The sequence below is a fragment of the Tetrahymena thermophila genome, assembly GCF_000189635.1.
Source record: "Tetrahymena thermophila SB210 genomic scaffold scf_8254431, whole genome shotgun sequence".
Lineage (NCBI taxonomy): Eukaryota > Ciliophora > Oligohymenophorea > Hymenostomatida > Tetrahymenidae > Tetrahymena > Tetrahymena thermophila.
In genome coordinates, this window is record NW_002476212.1 from 592762 (window position 1) to 609610 (window position 16849).

A 16849-nucleotide genomic window follows, 5' to 3' on the forward strand; every position below is an offset into this window, starting at 1 on the left:
CTTTTATTTATTTTTATTTAATATCTACAATTTTATCAATTAAAATTGAATGTTACACAAATATTTTTGAATATTGATGATAATAATTAGTGAAAAATTTAGGATTTAATTTACATATTGATTATACTTAAATAATTATAAAGAAATAAAAAAATGTATTAAATCTATTATACTCTACCCATTTAAAATAAATAAATAACTAATTTAAGGCAAACTAAACGACAGAGAAGCTAATTATTGTAAAATTGTAGGATTAATCATATTTGTTTTCAGAGTAAATAAGTATTTATTTATTTAAAACGAGAAGATTTTGATTTAATAGAAATACTTTCAATGGTAAATATTGTATTTTTGTTTTAAATTATAAAATATATCCTACCAATGAGATAAATCCAATATTTTAAAGAATAATGGTAACCAAACAAATTATAAATTTTCCAAAAATCTGTATTTATGGAAATAGATAACAAAATAAGATTTAAACTAATAAACTATCAAAAATATTAATTTTAATATTTATATTAGACAAATAAAGTTAAAGAATAACAAAAGCTTATAAATACATTCAACGACATTTAATTGATTGTTAGAAAAAACTATTTAAAGTACAAGATTCTTAAAAGTAGCAAATAAATTTAAGCTCCTCTTTACTTATTAGGATAACTACATTATGATCTAATAGTCGCGTTTAAATCAATCAAATTTCTAAGTAAAATACATTATCAATCATAAAATTTGCCCTATATTTAATGCATTCACTATTTTAATTTAGTAAAGGAAATTATAAAATATTATTAATTGTTTATATGGTTTATTTAATTAGGTACATAATCTTTAGCAGTCGATAGCTGCTCAATCGAAGATTAGAGCTTTAAACCAATCATAAATGAATAAATCTTTGATGATGAGTAGGTAGTCATAGCTGATACCTTTAAAATAGTATGTTAAAAATGATCCTAATAAAGATAAGATACCAGAAGAGGAACTAGATAGAAAACATCCCTCAACAAGGTAAAAATTTATTTAAAAATTAGCTTTTTTGTTTGCAAAAATAATAAATATGCTTTTAAAAGAGTTATACAATTAAAAATATGATAAAATATATTATAATATTTTAGAGTTAATCATTTAGCCTGTCTTGTTGCTCTACTAATGATTGCATTTGGAATAGCTATAGTTTGTTATTCGTGTGGAGCTAGATATATTACTTTAACAGTATTTGGTTGTGTTATGTTCCTTCTTTGTTTAGTATCGTTTTATAGATAGTATATACATCACCATAGATAACTATTCTATGGAATTTCAGCTTTCTTCATCTTCATGACTGGTGTTACCTCATTAGTATTTATAAGCTAAATAGAAGAATAGGTTTATTGCAGCTCTTAATGGTGTCATAAGCAAGTAGAAACTCGAGGTAATTTAAATCCTCTTTTTTAAATCAAACTAAAAAATATTTTTTGTAAATTCACTTAAAATTTTTCACTTCATTAACGATGATATATAATAAATAATATTTTGAAAAGACATTAGTCATAAAAGCTATATAATCTGATAGTTTATTTCAATTTTACTTCAGCTTACTTCTTATAATTAATTAAATGATCTTTATGGTCAATTCATAGATAATATAGATAATTTAATTTCTCAATAAATCAGGTTGATTTTTTTTTGTTGCTTCTTAATTATTTTTGAAGAGAAACATCAAAATTATTGAAAAAAAGATTTACTTTAATTTAAAGGATTATCCTATTTTAATTTATTTATTATTAGTGGCTATTATCCCACAAATTTTGTTCAGGACAAAATTATTAACCCATAAATTCTTTATATCAAAAATTATTGTGTCCAAAAATAGTTATTTAACCTTTATAAATATTAAAAATTTTTAATATAAAAACAGATTTCTTTTCTGACTACCTAAATAAGAAATACTCTTCTTCCCAGCTAAGTTAATAGTGCAGTTAACTAAATAATTAATACAGTAGTACTATGCTATATGAATAAATAGGCCAATTCTTAGTATCAGAAATGAATATCTATTGCTAAAATAATACTGGAAGTTGTGATGGAACAAGTAATATTACTTAACATATTTATTGGCATAATCTAAGCCTGATGCTAGGAATGATAATTACATTAGGTCTTCTAGAAATATTTTATGCTTTGTGGCTTGTCTGGTGGCTTAAATATAGAAACCCAAGGGATGATATTTATGAATAAAACAGTATCTAAAATTAAAAAGTATAAATGGTGGATGGAAATGGATCAATGATTATCAATCATCATACAATTTTAAATTAATAGGGGCTATAAAATAATGCTCAAAACTAATCTTTGCTAGAAACTAAGGTATTAAAGAAACTGAATGAGTAATAATAACAAAAGAGTCAAGTTCTTAACTAAAGCATGGCCTTGCAAAGTCCTGTGAACAATCAATCATTAATTGAAACAAGAGTTTAATAAAAGATTAATGAACACTAATATAACAACGTTAACAGTTCTCTTAATTAGAGTATTGTAAATAGCACAAGAAATCTTAATATGACTAAACCTTAAGACAATCCATTATTATATGTAGGTAAAAATGGTGGACAATAAAATGTAAAAATTTAAAACATTCAACCATACTAACACTAAAGCAGTATACAAGCATATTAATAGTTAGAATATTCATAGGATGAACCTTAAATTGTAAAAAAAACTACCTTAAAACCACTTACTAATAATCCTTTGAAAAACATTATTTAGAATAATTAATATTCTAAAGTAGAATCATCTTCACCTACAAAATACTAAAAATAATCTTCTATAATACAAAATAATTATGTTTAAAAAGCTGAATCATCTTCACCTGTAAGATAATAGTCTAACTATTAAAACACTCCATTAAACTTTACTTAAAATAATTCTAACTTGTAACGTTCAATAAATAATGTAAATGGTAGAACTCACTAATTGAGTCAATTAGTAGTTAATAACAATGGTAACACTACAGGTGGAGTTTTAAGCAATGGTATTGGCCCTCAAAGTATAATAAGGAAAGGAAATATTGGAAACCTTAGTGATCTTAAACCATTTACATGAAACATTTAAAAATGAGCAAAATTTTTAATCCAAGTGCTTCTCTTTTAAATATAAAAAATAAAGATGTTTATTGACCAAAAAGGTTGATATGATTAAAAAATTTCTTATAAATACTTAATTTAATTCAAATAAATTTTGTTTACAAATATTATTTACTATCTATCTATTTATCTATATTAAAATTCAAACTATTTTGTATTTTATATCATTTCCATTAAATGTTTGTACAGGTAATCAACTAACTGCTTGCTCCAGATTATATTTAATTAAATTATTCCAAATAATTCAAGCCAAATAATGATTTTTCAAATACTGTAAATTAACCAATATAAATCTTAATAAAATAAATTGTGATAATAATGTTCAAAATTTAAATATTTCTTTATTTATTTATTGATTGATTGATCTTTGCTTTAAAAAAATATTTAGAATCCAAATTTTTATATTTTTAAATATGAAAAATATTTTATCAGTTAAAAATGGTTGAATTAAAAAAATTTACAATAATTGAGCAATAAAACTTTTACTTTTATAAGTTTTTCAACTTAAGATTTTAGAAAAAAGATTTTGATCAAATATGAAAATAAAAATTGAAATTAATTATTGTTTTTGTTTGTTTTCTTATTAAAAATTAAAGATTGATTTTTAAAATACAAAAAGATGTAATAATTATTATTTTAATACTAAAAATGTGATTTAGAAATTAAATCTAACAAAATTAAAAAATTTTTTAATGAGGAAATTCAAAAAATATTAAATTTTATTTGAAATTGTGCTAGATTACTTGTAAGTTATGAATACAATAATTATAGGCAAGTATTTTTACTATGGCTATAATTATTTAAAAAAATAGTAATTCATTTAGAGCCATCAATTTTTATTATCATAATAATTATAAATATCTTATCTAAACTTCACAATAGCCATGGAATTTACAATTTATTACTTAAGGTAAAACTTAAATCCATAAAGGATTAATTTTTTTTTCAATAAATCAATTTTTATAATTAATAAATTGCAGAAATCAAAAGTGTTATTTAAAAAATTATTAATTTTCAATAGTATCTATCTCTTTATTTTTATCTAAAATAAGTAGGGCTTATAATATTTACTAATAAAGATTTTCACAACTGAATTATTTACTATCCTACTAATTATAACACCCAAAATGGTTAATGCTAGCACTGAATAGCAAAAAGCTATTGAGAAGATTATCAAGGAAAAAAATCCTTATGCAGATAAAGTAATGAATAGATAGCAAGTTGATTAAATTAATCTTCTTTAATTATTTTGTAGGATCATATTTTATTGAGAAAAGATATCCCGTCATACTATTTTCATCCTCACAAGATTTTTGGATTATTTTTGATTATAATAGCTGCTTATTCTCTTATAACTGGAATTTATTTGGCAAATAATTCTTGTGGCTATCAATACTTAGTACTTTCTATACTTGGAGTAACCCCACTAACATTTTTATTTAACATTCAAATTGGAGAAAAGTTTAGTCTATCTAATTTTTATAAAATCTATCTAACACAAGCGATATGGCTTCTTATAATATCGATAGTATCTTTCGGATTCATCGAAAATGTAGTTGAGCAGTCCTACTGCTCTAACATGTGGTGTCATCCTTAAATAAATACAGCAAGTAACTCATTTAAATAAAATATTTAAATTTATTGCAAAATGCAATTATGAAATCAACTTAATAAAATCATAGAAAATTGTCATAAATTATTTGGATTTATCAAATTTAATTATTTCATTTGTCATTAAATATCTATCTATGAAATTTAAGCATTTCAAATAATCTTATAAATGCAAGCAGTTTACTTTTTAAAAATAAAAAATAAATGAATAGTTAAAATCTTTAAAGCGTAATAAGTCATAGAAATTTGCTTGCTATATTTTAAAACCATCTGCTTTTTTTAAATTTAAACATATTTATTTTAATGATTTTGATTAAGTAGATAATTTATATTATCAAATTTGAAAATAAAAAGCATTTTTTAATAAAAATTAGTTAAAAAATTATTTAATAAAATTAATAAAAGGTTTTTTCAATCATTTGAAAGAGAAAGTTACAGTTAGCTAGTTTAATGATATTTGCTCTTAGATACAAAACTATAAATAAATTTATAATAATTATGATCAGAGATTAACTGTAAGTGTTTAATCTGCATTGAAAATGTTTTGCTACAAAGATGGAAATTGTTAACTCACAGAGAGCTTTAACGTAAGTCTTTTGGTAAAATTAAGCAAATCAAGAACTTTAGTATTGGTTTCTTTTTTAGGCATAATGTAGATTTTATTAGCTTTTTATTGGTTTTACTTCTCATACAAGCTTAAATATAATAAGATTACCTTCACACTTTATGAGTTAGAAATGATAATGACTAAAAAAGTAAAAGGCCCTGGATAAAGCCATAAGCAAAAATAACTTAAAAAGGGAGTTAGATAAGACGGCGTTGTTGAAGATTAAGCCTCAAATGCTGGTAATGATGCTTAAAATATGTAATAGAAGATTATTAAAAATGTAGTAAATGATGTAGATTAGCTTTTTAGTATTAACTCAGAAAGTACTGAAAAATAAGAGCAAAAAGATGATAAAATTTAAAAGATGAGAGAAGAAAAAATAAAAGAATTAATGCAACAATAAAAAAATTTAGGAGAAAGTTTAGACTTTGTCATAAATCTTCGTAGAAAATCTCAATAAGATATAGAAAACTAAATCCATAATATAAGTTTTTCACAAAAAGATGAAGATTTTGTAAATAAAGTAGATAGTAAAATTGACGATAACAACAATACCAATTACATGTTTACAGATAATTTAAGCTATTTAAATCAAAACAACATGAGTTTTAATCTAGATACATAGAATGTAATAAGGTAAGATGATGACTATGATAATACTATTTTGCCATTCTAGCCAACTCAAACAAGATTTTATGAAAATCCTGAAATGAATAATACTGTGCATAACTTTTCCTATACTAATGAAGTCAATGACCATGAAATTTCAATGCACGAAATATCTCCTACTTAAAATAATGAATAATAAAAATAATAAACAGATAATAATTGACAATAAAAAATAATAATAATAAATAAATCTTGAATAAAAAATATTAACTAACTAACTAACTATAAAACTCTCTAAAATAATACTCCATAATATAAAAATATTAATAAAATAATTATTGAGTTTATCTTTGTTTAAAAATTTTTGTTATAAAATTTATATTTATTTTAATCTTAATCTTAATAGTAAATGTCAATAAAATCTTCTATCATTTCTTTAATATATTTATTTTAATTAAATATAAAAATAGTTTTTTTCCTTTTTTATATGTTAAGTGCTCCTTTTATTTAGTAAATTAAATTCGAGTATTTTCAAATATTTTTCATCTAAATATTATAAAATAAAAAGAAAAAATAAGAGTATTTATTACAAATTAATTTTAATTTTTATATTTTAAACTTCTATAAATTTAAACTTTGACTTATATGGTGAGATAATTAAATTTATACATATACATTCATTATAAATTTTGATTTTTTTCATTAATTATTAAATTGTAAAATTTTAACTATTAGCTAAAAAATATAATAGAAAAGTAAAAAGTTTAATTTTTTAATGAATGTATTTTTGCAAAATCTTATTTTTTTCGGCTTTGTTAAATTATTGGAAGGTAAACATCAAGTAATTAGGAAATAGGATAAGGGATTTTAAAGTAATTATTAAATGAGTAAATAAGAAATAATCTTAAAAAAAAATTGACAATAAAATAATAACTAAAAAATGAATGAATTAACATGTAAATAACAAAAAATATTTTGTTTAACAACAATTTAGTTAAATTAAATAAAAATGGAGGATAATTTAAATATCTTTTAATTAAATAACTAAACTATTAATACCATAAGAAATTAGATATTTGATGAAATAAAAGATTAAATTTAATTGTCTGGAACTGTGGAAGGGGAAAAAACAAATTTTAGGAGGATCCAATCTTAAGAAAAATCTTTAAAAAATTAAGTGGGGGAAACCTCTTAATTTATCAAAGAAGATTAACTCCTTTTCAAGACCGCAATCGTTTAATTTTGAATGAGATCAAGGTTAGAATTTAATTAAGAATTGAGTAAAGAAGTGATTTAAAAGGCCATATCTGAAAAGATATTTTCAACTTCCTCTACCATAAACATAAAAGCTTGATCATCATTTACTAATTATTTAGTTTATTACATGAAAAGCTCAGAAGCAAAGATCTCTATCCAATCTTAGGTGAAAGTTCTTGTGAGTACATTTTGAGTCTACATTGCAACCGTAGATTGATAGATTATCAAAATTGAATCAAATATTAATATAAATGAATTTAATGATGAAATATCTAATTTCTTGCTTTTATTAAAAAGGGAAGTTAATAAATAAATAAACAAATAAATAAAAAAAGGGTTGAAATAAATTGTTTTGAGAAGTTTTTTAATTAATTAACAAATTATTTTTAGAAATAGATATTTAATAAAAAGATAAAATCTTTGCATATCTCTAAAAATTATTAATATTCAAAAAAATGTTTAAGTTAAATAGGGCTGTAAAGCAGCTAGTAGTTAAAAGTGTACTGACGAGTCTTATAGCTATTACTTCAATATAAGCAATACTCTTTTACAAGACATTATCCTTTGTTTTTTTGAAAGAAGATATCCTTAAAAAATCTACAACTAATGCAGTAAACCCTTTTTTAGAAGATCAAAAGTCGTGGCTAGTAGGGACTAGTGATGATAAAATGCTCTTTATAGTCATAGATACTTTAGGTTATTATTTGGCAAAACCTAATTTGTCTATTTTAAGCTAGATTTAGGAAAAAGAACCTAACAATACCATTTATTTAAAAGCAAAAACTGATAGTCTCACTGTCACCGGTCCTCGTTTGTTATCATTGATGACAGGAACAAATCCAACAATAATGGATTTGATATAAAATGTAGAGCACTCAGAGGAGATAAAAATAGATAATATACCTTCAAAAATGAAAGCAGCTAATAAAACTATCTATTTCATTGGCGATGATACTTGGGTAAAATTATTTCCTACTTCCTTCACATATTTTACTGACATGCAATCGTTTAACATATTCTCTAATGGAAGGGAAGATGAACATATGATTAATTAAATTAATAAATGGCTTGATAAAGAAAATAATAACGAAGATCCTGTAGATATGATAATATCTCATTTTTTAGGAATGGATCATATAATACATTCTACTAATGATATTCATAGTAGTAATTTGGCATAAGAATATGATCTGTTCAATAAATTTATAGAAGATTTGATAAATAATCAACCAAATAGAACTATTGTTATTTGCAGTGATCATGGTGTTAGTCTTAGAGCAAGTCATGGGGGTGACTCTTAAGAAGAGACTGAAACTTTCTTTTTTGTCTATAGAAAAAAAGGTTTTGCAAAAAACTAACCTATTACTTAATAATTAATGGCAGACATTCCAAATTATCCAATAAATAACCTTCTTTCCAGAGTACAGTGCAATTAGTCAGATAAAAAATAATAATGCGGTTAATTTGAGGGGATGCTTTAGGTTGATGTAGCAATAAATCTATCAAATATATTAGGATTATCTATTCCATACTCAAGTTTAGGAATGGTATGGCCCATTTTCAATAATCAATACAAGGAAGGTGATACAGAAGAAGAAAGTAAATTTAAAGACACTGTTGCCAGAAACACTTATACAGCTTTAAAATAGTAGATAAGCTATGTAATGGAAAATTAAGTATATAAAGATAAGATTGGAGAAAAAAATATTTTTAATTTCTTATCATAAGAAAAAGTAATTGATGAATTGTACAAAGAATTTTTAAAAGATAATACTGTACAAAAATTGAAAATATTGTTTGAGAAATGTTTTGATTTAAATGTAAAGATTAAAGAAGAATTAAAGGGAAATTCTAGTTTAGAAACGAAGAAAGAGATGATATAATTGACATATTCCTAAATGGCTATATAAATCCTAATATTTATAATAGGAATATAGATAAATGAGTATATTGAGAATTCAAATGATGAAACCTAGGAAATAGATTAAATTAATTTGATATCTACTACAAAAAACTAGGATAGTTCTCCTAAATCCAAGTTTTTATTAATAATATTTACTTTGGGATTTGTATCTTGTGTACTATTATTACTAAAATAATTTATTTTAGTAAATTTGCTGATCTATACTTGTGCAGCTCTCATTTTAGTAAATATAATTTCAAGAACGAGCATTAAAAAGATATTTACACGATACATATTTAGTAGAAATATATTAATATTTGCTTAAATATTTAATAATTACTTCGAAATCAGATATGAGACTGATTACTTAGATAGTTAAGATGCATGTTTATTTAAAATAGTAATAACTACGCTAATATAATACTGCTTACTATACTGTTTTAGAGGATTTAAGTATAATATTATTTTATTTGCTATAGTTTTACTCTCACAATATTCAATAACCTCGCCGAGCACCTACACTATTCCAAAGTATATGGACTATTTCCCTGATGGATACTATGAATTTCATACTTTAAGAACTATTCTTAACTCCACTGTAGTATCTATTATATTACCTGCAGCTATAGGATATATGCTTCTAAATTCTCTAATTTTTATCCAATTCCCTTATTTTAGTAATAATGGGCCTCTACTGAAAAGATACAAACTTCTTTTTTAAATTTAATATACTTTAAGTTTTATATTTATTTCAGTAACTGATATAGTTCCTTCAATAAGTTCATCTGATTTCATTTTAGTTTATCTACCGAGAATGCAATTGATTTTATTCTGCTACTAAACTTACTTTTTGTTAAAAAAATTGGTATGGGATTAATCGCCAGCTTTATGTGAAAAAGATACTGTAAAGGATATCAAATTAACATGTTAAGGCAAGATATTACTTTTCCTATTAAATTTCATATCGTTAAACTTCATCTTCATTGGATAAAAATCATTCTATGTCACTCTACTCTTCTTCAGTTTCGTGTTCTTTTATAGAAAATATTTGAATGCTATTAACCAAAAGCACTCTTTCTTATAGGCATTGGTATTATTCGTTGTTTCTTTCTTTTTCTTTTTTGTTACAGACCACAGGTATGGATTTGGAAATTTGTAGATAAAAGCAGGATATATTGGAATGGGAGAATATGTTGAAAAATATGCAATAATATTCATAACAATTAACAGTATAACATGGTAATTATATACATTAGCTATCTATCCTGTTTTTGCTAAAGCTGAATACATTAACTCAATCAGTGATATAATCTTTGAAAATAACTCCTTATAAAATAAAAATAAGCATTTAGAATAGAAATAGTAATAAATAGATGCTTCTTTGAAACAATCCGCTAATTTTTATAGGTTAACACTCATTCTTGATTACGTTTACATTTATTTGTTATTTCTCTATAAGTTTTTTTTCGTTTAAGAAATATTTTCCTTCAGACTTGTTAACGACTAAGCACATAAATTACTTCCTTTTTTAATGGGAGAAATATTCTTTGCAAGTAATGCTATTCTAATTATATTACTTATGATAGCTTTGACAAAGTATTAAAAAATCAATCAAATACCTAATAATTTAGCAAAAACTAATGATTATGAAATTATTAACAAAAATTAGTAATCAGACCATCAATATCTTGAACAAGATAATATTTATTAGGTGAGAGATGTTAACATTTGATTTTGTAACCTAATCATTTTCTAACTTCTACCATAAAAGCGATTTTAAATAAAATGTTAAATATTTTATTTTGAAGTGACAACTGAAATTTATGTTATAAACTGTTTTATAGCTTATATAATTTTAAATAAAAATAATTTTTTCTATTATTACATAAATTTTTATTTTATATTTAGATTAACTCAATTAAAAAAAGATATTTTTAATATAAAAACATAAATTAATAAATAAAATCAATTAAAATATTAATTTAAAAGAATATATTTAAAAAAAATAAATAGAAAAGAATATCCTTCTAATCACAAAATCATAAAGTAGAAAAATTTGCAAGTTATTATATTCTAAATTTTGAGAAAAATGTATCCTCCCATACATTTATTTATAATTAGAGGATTTTTAATTAAAATTTAATGAAAAATTAAGAGGGTATTAATATTAATTGGGAATAATAATAATTTTATTATTATTGTTAAGAGAGTTTTTAATTTTCATAAATATCTTAATTGAAACTGTATCAATAATAAATATCAGACTTTTTCTGTTCATTAAATTTATTTAAAGTCAATCAATTAATATTTTTTCTATTTCTTATAAAAATATTTATTATATTGTTTTTCAAATTTTTTTTGTTTTAAGATATAAAATTTTATAGCTTAATGAATAAAGAGTTTTAAAATATAATATAACTTTTATTATTTATTCTAATAATATCAAATTTTAGTATTTAGGATTGTATGTAGTTGTTGTTGAAGTTTTAATTATTTATTTAACGAATACGTACTTCAAATTGTGTTAATTGAGAGAAAAGGTAAAATATAGAAGTTAATTTTAATACTATTCATAATATAAATTCTTTTATTTTTTCAATATTTAATTAAAAAATTATACAACTACTGGTTATTTTTTTATTATTTTAAACTAACTCAATACTTTAAATAAATTTAACATGTTTTTTAAAGAATAATTCAAGAAGTGATTTTAATCATCGATTAAAATGTAAAGCAAAGTAATTTGGATGAAAAATAACTATTAATTACAAAATAAATAATTTAAAAAATAATTTGAAAAGTGAACTTGTTTTCTTTTATTATTGTTATTTGAAATTATGTAAATAAAATTTTGTATGATTAATTCTGATTCGTTGATTCGCTTTTACTCGAACTATTTTTAGCTAAAAATCCAAAAAAAGTATTTAAATTATTTATTTTTAGAAAAATAAATGAATGTTAATATGTGGAATTTATTTGAAAATAAAAAAAATAATTTTAGAAATTATTCCAAATATATTTTGACGAGTTAAGAAATTCTAAAGAAACACCAAATTTTTTCTATTTCTTCATAGTGAGTCTTTAAAAAGACATAAAAATTTTAATAAAAAATAATTAATTAGTAAATAAATAATTTAAAAAAATAGAAAATAAAAGAATGATCTATATCATCATAACACTAATTTTAATGAGTATCTTGTATAAATACCTAGTGAAACCTTATTCTCTTTATAGAAAATATAAAAAATATGGTGATGGTTATTTTTTCCCACTTTTTGGAGAAGCTGCTGAATACTATCAAAATTTATAAAAGCATCAAGACTGCGAATACTCATTCAAGCATTATTTTGACAAAAGAAAGCCTGAAGATAATAGGATAATAGTTAGTAACATGGGTAACTTATATTAATTAAAAAATGTAATTATTAGTAATTAAATTTATTTTAATAATAAAATAGGGACTTCTGTCAAAATCAATTTAGTTGATCCAGATTTGATAAAATAGTTTTATTAAAAATCTGAAAATTATCACATGGATCATTTTTTTATGTCAAATTTATACAGACTTTTCGGAACAGAAGAGGAAGATCAAAAACTTCATAGAAATTTTAGAAAATAATTTGCACCAGCTTTTAATTTTGAATATTTACAGAATTTAAGCTCTTAGATAACCAAAATTACTGACAACAAGATTAATTCTTTAATTCAAGCTAATAACTTTAAGGACATCGATCCTATAGCTTTTTCTAGTGAAATTACTGGCTAAGTAATACTTTTATCTTTTTTGGGTGATACACTTGAAAATCTATCATTCAGAAATATGAAGCTTCCTCATGCTCTTTCATATATTTTAAACTGCTTATGTGGTTAAATGGGGGAAATTGGATATATTTTATTTGGTGCTAAATATACATAAAAAGGATACTTTAAATAGCATAAAGAAGTTGAAGATTTTATGCAAGAGTTTAAAAACTATTTGAGAGTAATACTAAAATAAAAAATAGAAATATATAGAAAAGAGTTTGAATAAACAGGAAATATAAAATAAACTTGCATATTAAGTTTATTTATTTAGAATGGAGAAATTGACAAAATTGATTTAGATGACTTGCTCAAGTATTTTTTAAATTTTTTCCTCGCAGGCACTGAGACCACAAGTAATTTAGTAGGAATGACAATATATTATCTTACTCAAAATAAAGAGGTGCAGTAAAAGTTATAGTAAGAAATAGATTAAAACACAGATTATTCTGCTGAAGCACTTTCTAACTTACCATATTTAAATGCTACTATAAAAGAAACACTTAGATATTAAGGTCCTGGCAACAGTCTATTGGATAGAATCGTATTATTAAAAATTTATTTAATATTTATTAAATCATTTTCATTTAAAAAAGGCTGTTAAGGAACATTATCTTGAAGATATTAAAATCGAAAAAGGTGTAATTGTAAATGTATATATGAAAGCAGTTCATAGAGATTCTCGCTTCTATTCTGATCCACACACATATAATCCATAAAGGTGGTTAGACTCTAAGGAAAATAAATCTTTGCATCCTTTTACATATCTTCCATTTAGTGCAGGTTAAAGAAATTGTATTGGATAGCATTTAGCCTTGATAGAAGCAAGAATTATTTTAAATTCTATGATAAAAAATTTTAATTTTAAAATAAATGAAGGATACAAATTAATCTTAGACTTTAAATTCTCTCCATAACCCCTCAATCCTCTCTAAATACATTTTGATAGAAGGTGAAACTTTTAAATAATAATAAAAATACTAACAAACTTTAAATAAAATATGTGAATTCTCAAAATTTATTTATTTATGTTTTGTATTTAACTTTTATAAATCTAATAAAACTTTTTCAAAATTTTCCTTTATTTATTTAATTTAGGTTATCTATTGTTTGATAATTTTTTTTAAAGTCCATGAATTTAAGTTCTTTTAATTGATTTTAAAAATTTTCAAATGTATAAAGTGTCATAAAATCAAAGTTAGCAAATTTTGTTAATAAAAAATGTTCAAAATAAATAAAATTAAAACTTTAAATAAATAACAAGATAGATACTTTACAAATTTTAATCGAAAACTTGAATGGTTTTAATCAATCATTATTCTTCTTTGTAAATAATGATTATTTCTTATTAGATGATAAATTTTTATTAAATTCTTCAGTAAGAATATTTCTACTCACCTATTATATTTTTGAAGAATGAACTTTCTATTCTTCTAAACTTTATTCTTAGATATTTTCATGTTTAAGTTGCAAGCTTTTATTTTAAGGTTATTAGTTAAATGATAATAAATTAAAATTTATGCTTGAACTATTTCCTATGCCTAGAATATCTTCAGGAGAGTTTTATGTTTACTCTTCAATATTATTCAAAATCGGAGTTTTTATTTACTTACTTAGCATTTATTATGTATCTTAACCTAAAAACGATAAAAGTTTTGTATCTAATTTAGATAGCTTTTTTTAACACTTGCTAATTTAATAGTATGCTATTTATCCTTCCATATCTATTTCACACTTTGTTTTGTTTAATGTAGCTAATAAGTTAAACTCTTAGAACTCAATTTTTTTATTCTTAACTGGAGGATTTTCTTCTTCTTTCTATTGTGAAGATTGGCAACTTTATGAAATATGAATGGTTCTTAAAATGAAGTATTGAATAAAAATTTGAAATGAATTACATCGAATTTATTTTTATGACATCTTTAGTTATCTTAGGCTTAGGGATATAGTCAAACAGTTTAAGTTATTATTAGTTTAAAAGAAGGTGTTTTAACTTTTCAAGCTCAATAAGTTTATTTAAAATAAATTCTATATCTGTGAGTTCTGTTATTTTGTTAGTGCTGTAACTCAAAAAGTTGTAAAGTTCACTAGATTTAAAGCATTTTAAATAAAATAAAATATAATCATACGAACTAATTGTAAAATCTGAAATATAATTTATTCCTTTTTTCACTTTTTCAAATATTTAGCCTTTCGATTTTGAGTTTTGTACAGAATATTCTTATTGAAAACTACTTAGCTTTTCAATATTTTTAATTTGTTAGTTTTAAATTTAATCTCCATCATTTTTATCTAACTATTTTCTGCTTTTTTTAAATTTCTTAGATGGTTTAATTTTATTTTTAATATATTTAAAACAATCAAATTATTTTTTTTCTGTATGTAAAAAAGCTGTATTTTATTCTTGACATATTTTTTTTGTAGATTAAAGCTCTTAGAAGTCGAAAGTGAAAGTTTTATTAATAAGACTTCTCTTAAACTCTAGAAATGAATAAGGTTAAGTTAATATGCATCCAATAAAAAAGATCACATTATATATTCCACCAATTTAAGAAATAGCAGAAATAACTTTGGTATATGACCTATTTACATATTATTCTTTATTTTTTTCTAAATAAATACCTATTTGAAAAATACCTTTAGAAATATCTGAATTAGTTGATTAGATATTTTACGAGTAAATAAGCTATTTCTATTACTTAATTGAGGAAGTTATCAATCCAAGATCATCAATTACATAAGTGTTCATATAAGTAAATTAAATAATTTATAATTAATTTAAGTTCACATAATAATACGCGCTTTCACTAAACGGCTCGAAAGGGTTGTTAAAATCAAAAGGCTTAACAAGATTATTTGAAAAATAAACTTAGAATATGCTATGTTTTATTTTATTAATAACATAATCTTTATCTTTGCATCCATTATCAAAACAAGGATTTATGTAAATTTAAATTGTAGAAAACTCATTAGCCTCAAACTGGCCTTCCAAATAAAGTTAATCTATATCTAATAAGCAGTAAAGTTACTTGTAATTTTAAATTTCAGTGTAATACTTCTAAAGCTCAATTATACCAAATAAGTCTTCATCACAAGCCCCTATTCTTATATTTTAGGTTATAAAAGAATACGATACAGTCCCATCATTGTTTTATACAGGCTCTTTATAAGTAAATTAGGCAGTTACTTTATAAATTTCTTCATCCATAAAAGGATTTTAATTTTCATCCAAGAGACCGAGAGCAAATATAAAGTTATTCCTATTTAAATTAACTCTTTCAGGAACTTTAATCTAATCTCTTTAAACTATTTATGGGTTCTGCTTTTAAACTATTTCTATAATAATTTAAATAGAGATTGCAGTTATAAAGGTTAGTAAAACTAATGTCACAAAACCTCCACACTTTGTTTTGTATTTACTATTTTAGTTAAAGTTAATTTAAATGGGGTGTCCAAATATGTCTATGGATCTAATAATATTACAAAAACTTTAGTCAGCTTTTTAATACATATATACTATAATTGATATTACAAAGTAGAAGTATAAATTGTTATTTTATTTTTTAGAATAATTGTTTTTAAAAAAGTCAAAAATTAATAATTAAAAAGAAATAAATTAATAAGAGTATGTATTAAATTACTTTACAACTTTTTCATTACAAATTTATTAAAATTGTTTTAACTAATTTATTTCCAGCAAATATATTTATCATTCATACATAATTTATTAAATATTTAAGGATTTGCTTAAAATTTTACAATAATAATTTGTATATATAAAAATAATAAAGGAATAATTAAATTAAATAGAAACAGTTTTACTTTAATTAAATCTATTTATTTATTCCTAATATATTATTTTATTTATTTATTAATATGATAAAATTTAGTGATAAAATTTGCTAAAATTAATTTTTAGAATTTGATGAAATAAAT

At 22.2% G+C, this 16849-nt stretch overlaps 7 protein-coding genes across 7 annotated transcripts; 5 read left to right on the forward strand and 2 right to left on the reverse strand. All coding sequences in view use genetic code 6, as the record gives it.

Moving 5' to 3' along the window:
- Window positions 1–670: 670 nt before the first annotated feature.
- On the forward strand, window positions 671–3084 carry TTHERM_00313440 (transmembrane protein, putative; the record flags this gene model as incomplete). The annotated part of the gene is made up of 4 exons (XM_001033525.2): window positions 671–709; window positions 824–1011; window positions 1119–1414; window positions 1901–3084. The coding sequence occupies 4 exons, from the start codon at window positions 671–673 to the stop codon at window positions 3082–3084; spliced, it is 1707 nt and encodes a 568-aa protein (XP_001033525.2).
- An 827-nt stretch (window positions 3085–3911) lies between these two features.
- TTHERM_000313449 (hypothetical protein) lies at window positions 3912–4396 on the forward strand (the record flags this gene model as incomplete). Its single annotated transcript, XM_012799746.1, has 2 exons — window positions 3912–4327; window positions 4381–4396. The coding sequence occupies 2 exons, from the start codon at window positions 3912–3914 to the stop codon at window positions 4394–4396; spliced, it is 432 nt and encodes a 143-aa protein (XP_012655200.1).
- Window positions 4397–5386: 990 nt separating this feature from the next.
- On the forward strand, window positions 5387–6175 carry TTHERM_00313450 (hypothetical protein; the record flags this gene model as incomplete). The annotated part of the gene is made up of 1 exon (XM_001033526.2): window positions 5387–6175. The coding sequence occupies one exon, from the start codon at window positions 5387–5389 to the stop codon at window positions 6173–6175; it is 789 nt and encodes a 262-aa protein (XP_001033526.2).
- A 1489-nt stretch (window positions 6176–7664) lies between these two features.
- TTHERM_00313470 (type I phosphodiesterase/nucleotide pyrophosphatase) lies at window positions 7665–9207 on the forward strand (the record flags this gene model as incomplete). Its single annotated transcript, XM_001033528.2, has 2 exons — window positions 7665–9029; window positions 9139–9207. The coding sequence occupies 2 exons, from the start codon at window positions 7665–7667 to the stop codon at window positions 9205–9207; spliced, it is 1434 nt and encodes a 477-aa protein (XP_001033528.2).
- Window positions 9208–9679: 472 nt separating this feature from the next.
- Window positions 9680–10549, reverse strand: TTHERM_00313480 (transmembrane protein, putative; the record flags this gene model as incomplete). Its single annotated transcript, XM_001033529.2, has 1 exon — window positions 9680–10549. The coding sequence occupies one exon, from the start codon at window positions 10547–10549 to the stop codon at window positions 9680–9682; it is 870 nt and encodes a 289-aa protein (XP_001033529.2).
- A 1696-nt stretch (window positions 10550–12245) lies between these two features.
- On the forward strand, window positions 12246–13983 carry TTHERM_00313500 (cytochrome P450 family monooxygenase). Its single transcript, XM_001033531.3, has 3 exons — window positions 12246–12507; window positions 12571–13457; window positions 13510–13983. Exons 1-3 carry the CDS (start codon window positions 12270–12272, stop codon window positions 13867–13869), a joined length of 1485 nt encoding a protein of 494 aa, XP_001033531.3. The 5' UTR covers window positions 12246–12269; the 3' UTR covers window positions 13870–13983.
- A 238-nt stretch (window positions 13984–14221) lies between these two features.
- TTHERM_00313510 (transmembrane protein, putative) lies at window positions 14222–16424 on the reverse strand (the record flags this gene model as incomplete). Its single annotated transcript, XM_001033532.2, has 2 exons — window positions 14222–14750; window positions 14812–16424. The coding sequence occupies 2 exons, from the start codon at window positions 16422–16424 to the stop codon at window positions 14222–14224; spliced, it is 2142 nt and encodes a 713-aa protein (XP_001033532.2).
- Window positions 16425–16849: the final 425 nt, after the last annotated feature.